The sequence below is a fragment of the Equus przewalskii genome, chromosome 20 (genome assembly GCF_037783145.1).
Source record: "Equus przewalskii isolate Varuska chromosome 20, EquPr2, whole genome shotgun sequence".
Lineage (NCBI taxonomy): Eukaryota > Metazoa > Chordata > Mammalia > Perissodactyla > Equidae > Equus > Equus przewalskii.
Window position 1 is genome coordinate 18144750 of NC_091850.1, and position 6000 is coordinate 18150749.

Sequence of the window (6000 nt, forward strand, 5' to 3'; positions counted from 1 at the left end):
AGTCAGAGCATTAAGTCTTGATCTTTTCCTTTCTTGTGTCGTACTCTTTGTTTTTAGAAACATGAAACTCTGGGTAATGAAAAGCCATGTTCTAGCAGCTAACACAGTCCCTCACTGTATCTGAGGACCACTGGAATGCCAAACTTGTTTTAAAATTGATATCATAAATGCAGAGCCGTGTGGAATCATTTGGATAGCGGTGGGGTGGGTATGGCAGGGCTAGATACCCACTTAGGTTACAGATCTGAAAATCTCAGGTTACCCAGCCGTGTTTGTCAGCTTAACACCAGCAGGCTCCTTTATCTGGTGACCACCTGTAATGGAAGCTTCCATTTCCTTCTCATGTTTAATATTCAGCAGGGACAACTTCTGAAGCATAACTGCCTTCAGACGTCTTCATTATCTTCCAAGTGTGCCTTCGTGATAGACTATATTTTCAGTTGCCTAGAAACCAACCTAATGGGTAGCTAAAAACCTTACTGGTTTTTTGTGTCTAGTCTGTATTGCAAAATATCAGAACTTGTATTTTGTGATTATTGAAATCTAACATTGTTTTCAAATTAGCTGTTAATGCGCTACCAGGATCACGTGTTAATATGCTATATACTTGCTGTTAGTCTTTTTCTTTATTTTAATATTATTGAATTTCTTTCCACCAGTTGTCTTCCCAGTTATTAGCAGTACTTAAAATGCTGTCCTCTTAGATTTGAAGTTAGAAAATGTGGCAAGGGTACAACTTCCTTCATGTACCAGATTTTGGATGTTACGTGCTGTCCCCTCATGATGGGAAGCATTATTGATGAAATACTGGATTGTTTCGCAAACACAGGAGTCCCCACACCTGCACTCAGTGGGGCAGCCCGAAGCCTCAGTTTGTGGGAGAAGCAAGGAGACTAACATCTCTGATTTAAAACCCTTTGGAGCAGCCAGCCTCTTCTAGATGTAGACTTCAACACATTCCCCACCTGTCGCTCCTGCCAACTCTTCTCGCCCCCTGCTGGCCGAGGGCTCCCTGGTCAGCTGACGGACAGGTTCTCCCTCAGTGGGGCAGGGTTGGTCTCTGGTGCTGGTCATTGCACAAGCAATTTCAGATTCTCTTGGAAGTAAGTTGTTTTCGGTGCCCTAAAGAAGAGAAAGTAGAAGATTGGCGTTTGCATTTTCAATAAGGGAGAATTCTCTTAACAATGTGATCTGTAAAATACCTTGGGCAAAAATTGTTCTCCAGTTGTGCAGCCATTTTCTAATCTGTAAGTGAGATTTTCATTACTCTTCAGAATCAAAATTAATGAAATCCTTCCATTCTTGGAGGCCTCTTTTTTTTTTTTTGTAGTAGTAGTAGTAGTAGTAATTATTGTTAATTATTGACTTTTGGGACACACATACTATAAAATGTTAGCATATTTGTGCTTCCTAAATTAGCATAAAAACTTAGTATTTCTTACATATATCTTCTTGCTCACCTGAAAAAAATTTGCACATATATTAATACCACATTGGATATTGTTTCTCTGCTGTTACATTAGTCTAGTGCTTGAGATGATAAAGACAAAATGAAACCACAGTTGGGAATGGCATAAAGTTGAGACACTTTTTTTTTTCTGGGTCAGATATTGACTAAGGTAAGACCTTGGAATTTTCCATGGCACATGGGGTTTAATGAAATTTGTTGACCTAGAATGTCTTCGAACGATGCCTCATCTGATGGTGCTACTGACTTGTATTTTATGTTACATAAACCTGACTAGGTTATAAGTAACAATGTTCTTGTGTGATGGTGTGTGTGTGTGTGTGTGAAAAAGAATGAGGAGCTTCATGAACTTTGTACTTTATCATACCCTTTGAGAGAAGATCATTGATCCTTCCGGAAGTCATAATCATTTGATAGTTATTTGCAGTCAGGAATTGGTAATCCTGGCTGCTCTTCCCCTAGCCAGTACACTAAGAGTGAGTGTCACTGGTTAGTAATCAGATAGTTTTTAAAATAGTGAATTCTCCATCCCACATACCAGCTAAGGTCTTGATGCTCCCTTCCTGAAAATTCAGGACTGGGAGAAAAAAGGCTGGGAGACTTGATGTATGTATGTATGTATATTTATACAAGTTTATATATGCTATACATACACTGGGTTTCTATCCTGTTTCCTCAAAAACGCTTACCCAGATCTCAGAAATAGATACTAGAAATTTTACGGGAGAGAGAGAAAAGATTATTCAAATCATATTTTTTGTTGTATATGTGTTTGATAGTCAAAATAATTGAATCTTGAGTCACTGATCTAGTACATACTATAGGTTGTGACCCATGTAATAAGTTAGAGGGGTGATATAATGAAAGCTGCTCTGCTAGAGTTCTTTTGATGGAATGGAATCTTTTTGGTGTCTGCAGCGTACTTTACCCTGTACCATAGTACATATAATTCTTGCTTAGACTTCATCAGACCTCCCATGCTGATAAGTGTATGGATGGAATGGTGGCTTGCAAGCGGGTCGTTCACCCCTAAAGAAAACAGTCCCGGGTCACAACATATAACCCATGATACAACAACAGCTGTGGATGGGATTCTAGAAAGTCCTAGGTGTCACAGTTCATGTAAGTTCCCCTTGAAATCCCGCAACTTCATCACTCTCCAAAGTTTGAAATAAGAACAGTTCTGATATAATTAATAACATATTTATCTTTTCTCCCCCTCTAAAGGTCAAAAAATATTTTGAACTTGAACCACTTGCACGTGGAAAACGCTGGATTCTGCAGCCCTGCTCGCTGGATGACATGGAAGCATTGAAAGACAGCTTCTCTCAGCTGATAAATTTGTTAGAAGAAAAAGACCACGAAGCTGTAAGAATGTGAAATCTGGCAAAGAAGAGGGGCTCCCAAAAGACCTTGAACCTATCGTATTAGTTTCTCATTTTAATTTTATTTTGGTATCAAGGCTATAATGGCTTCAGTGTCTATTTTCCTCTAGTTGTCTCAGACTCTCATCTCTCTATTAAAGTGAATATTCTGTAAATCAGGTGAATTACCATCGGCATTAACGTCAAGTACACACTACTGAGAGAGAATTTATTCTCTGTTTACCACTAATTACCTGCACCGCATGTCTTTTCTTTCTGTTGTTCTAAGCATCTCTTCTGTACTCTGGGCTAAAATGGATGGAATTCGTGGCTCACGGAAATCAAATCCCTTACGAAGGACTCAGGGAGCCTCAGAACCTTGACTCGTATTCCCTGGGTTTGGGGTGGAGCGTTGTGTGACTGGGGCTCCCCAAAATATGTGTATCATTTTCAAAATCTCTTGGGGTTTTTATTGTATTTTATTTTGTCTTATTTTATTTTTTAGTTTTTTGTATACTGGCCTTATCAATTATGAGAGAAAAATGAGCACCAAAAGCTTCAATTAATCACCTTATCAGAAAGAAATATCCTGCCATAGTAAAATTAACTTAGAAGAACTTAAAGATGCATAACGTTTCCTTGACAACATCCGAAGTCGCACTCTCTTTCCTCTTTTAAGAGCAAAGACATTGTTTTAATTTTTGAGAAGAGGTAATTAAGGCCCAATGCTCGCATCACTGGTTACTATTTTATCAAGTCCTCAAATATTTTTTTAATGGAAAGATTACCCTGCACAAAATCAAGCTGCAACATAATATAGGTATCTTTTTCTAAAAATCTTAAGTATCTGACTGAAAGAGAAAAAAATAATTTTTAAAATGATAGATAAAATTTTTAAAAACAGCCAAATAAAGTATAGTTTATACTGGCTGGGGTTTAAGCTGGCGTGGGTTTGTCAAAGATAACAAAGGCAGAATCATCTGTCTATTCATTCATTAAGTGCTAATGTCGTTGAATGGAGTCCGGTGATGTCTCCATCTAGTGATTAAAGGCCTATCAGTATTTCTATTATAAACCTCTATTTTCAGGGGTTTCAGTGTGCCCTTAAAAATGTGCTGGGGTGCAGCAAATAAATAATTTTAGGGCCCAGATTTAGTCTTTGGAACTGATCATTTTTTTCATTTAATTTAAATGATAAAATTGCTAGAGATAAATGTACAGTTTTACTCAAGTTTGGCACCTTTGACCTTTTCTAAATCAGGAATAATCAATGGATATTGAGGTTTATGGTTGAAATGCTCTCTGGCACATTTTGTAGATTTTTGACCACTTAAAATACAAAGTTGCCAAATGATAGAAAACTGCTCCCTTCACCTGAGCAATAAAAACGTTTGTAATTTTTAGGTAGCCGAGACTGCTTCCCAAAAACCACAGACTCACACTGTACTCCAGGGTGACATAACACCTTGTAATTCTCCAGAAGATATGCGTCATTCAAATACAACTTTTTTGATTTAATCTTGTAGGTGGATTTTAATGAAATCATTACCTTTGAAACATCGGACACTTCTTTAAGCTTTTTTTTTTTTTATGGAATGGATCGAAAAAGGTTCATATTCAATTTGCCTACAGCATGCTTAAATATTCTTACGCTAGGTAATCTGTGAGCAGCACAAAGCTTTTATTCCAATGACCCGTTACACAAGTCCTGCTTTTATTTTGTCCCATTGTGCTCATCTTCGATGAAAAATAAAGGATGATTAGGCCTTGCTTTCTCTGCAAGTTCATTACATGGAGAATGTTGTCTTTTTAAGATACTGTGGCTGAGTGCTCCTAAGCCATCTGTTAAATGACTTCCCGTTGTCTGTGTGTGTGTTCATGTGTGCGCCAGTGATGGGCTTCTCCTCAGACCCACGACTGTCTGCAGTGTCTCAGCCGTCAGAGTGAAAACATTATCAATCAGTACCCAACAACAGCTGTTTTTGACAAGTTTCTGTCTGACGCCTAATGCTTTACAACTGTCAATAAGGCTCCTCCTTTGTCTAGCAGTTCGGAGCTCGCTGTCTTGCTGCTTCGGTGCGGCATCCTGTCCTTGTAACCCTAGAATTTGCCGTGTTTTGGAAATCCGCAAGGGGGGAGGGGAGGGGGCTGGACGGGCATGTGTGGGTGGGTGGTGGGTGGTGGGTGTGCGTATCTGTCGCGTTCCTACTTTCATGTAAAGTGCCACAGGTGGCTTAGTTTGCATATTCAAATATTATATAGGAAAAACAGTCTGTTATGTATTTCTTCACTTAGCTTCTTGTTATATTTATGGAAGTTACCAGTTTTTGTACCTTCTTAGCTAAAGCAGTTGCCTTTTTGTAATGGCAATTAATTTATATGACAAAACTTTGTATCTACTGTAGTTTACAGTATTGGTTGCTAATTAACTGCCATATTTCCCTGTCTTTCTATTAAAAAAAAATACTGTATCTGTACTGAGAGGTTAACAGATTCACGTGGACAGTTGCCAGGCAGGAAGAACTTGTATTGTCTGTGATTTATACATGATTTCCACTATCTTCGAATGAAAATAAACGCTGAGTAGAATTGATGCTTTTGGACTGGACTGACTCCTTTCAGCTTTAGCATTTGGGAGTCCCAGATTTCTATTTACATTTGTGTTGCCTATTTAAGTCTTCAAAATAAGTTCCACTGCTCTTGGGTGAAAACAATGATTAACTTGCATTTCCTTTGAAGCCATCCCGAAAACCTTAAAAGACCAAAAAAAAGAAAGCCAGTGTCTTCCAGTCAGTTTGTCTTCAGCACAATTCCTTCAGAATGAGTGAGAAGAGTCGAGATGTTAATGTAAAGTGCCATCCTTCAATCAAAGTATCATTTTATAATATTTACTGCAAAAGCAACTTTCTAACAGTGGGTATTTGGTGCATTGAACTATTTCCTTCAATGGTGATTGATGCCCTTAGGAAATAAGTAAATATTTTTCAGTGACTCGAGAGCAAATACTGTGTATTCACATGTCCATCCTTGAGGATGAGAGTATTCTATAAAAGATGAAAAGAGTGAGAAAGAAAAATAAAAAGATAGGTGGCTGGGAGAGAGAGAGAAAGAAAAAGGAAAAAAATACATAATAGAAGATGAAAAATTCAAATCCCAGCTCTTGTTTGA

The 6000-nt window shown here is 38.0% G+C and overlaps 1 protein-coding gene across 8 annotated transcripts in view; it reads left to right on the top strand.

Moving 5' to 3' along the window:
• The window catches only part of ARL15 (ARF like GTPase 15), a 401193-nt gene extending 395768 nt beyond the window's left edge, over nt 1-5425 (top strand). For all 8 annotated transcript variants that reach the window (XM_070587603.1, XM_008530975.2, XM_070587596.1 and 5 more), the window contains one exon: nt 2696-5425. In XM_070587603.1, the coding sequence (XP_070443704.1) occupies nt 2696-2848 (153 nt within the window). In that variant the 3' untranslated portion in view covers nt 2849-5425. The remainder of the gene's footprint in view (nt 1-2695) is intronic.
• Nucleotides 5426-6000: the final 575 nt, after the last annotated feature.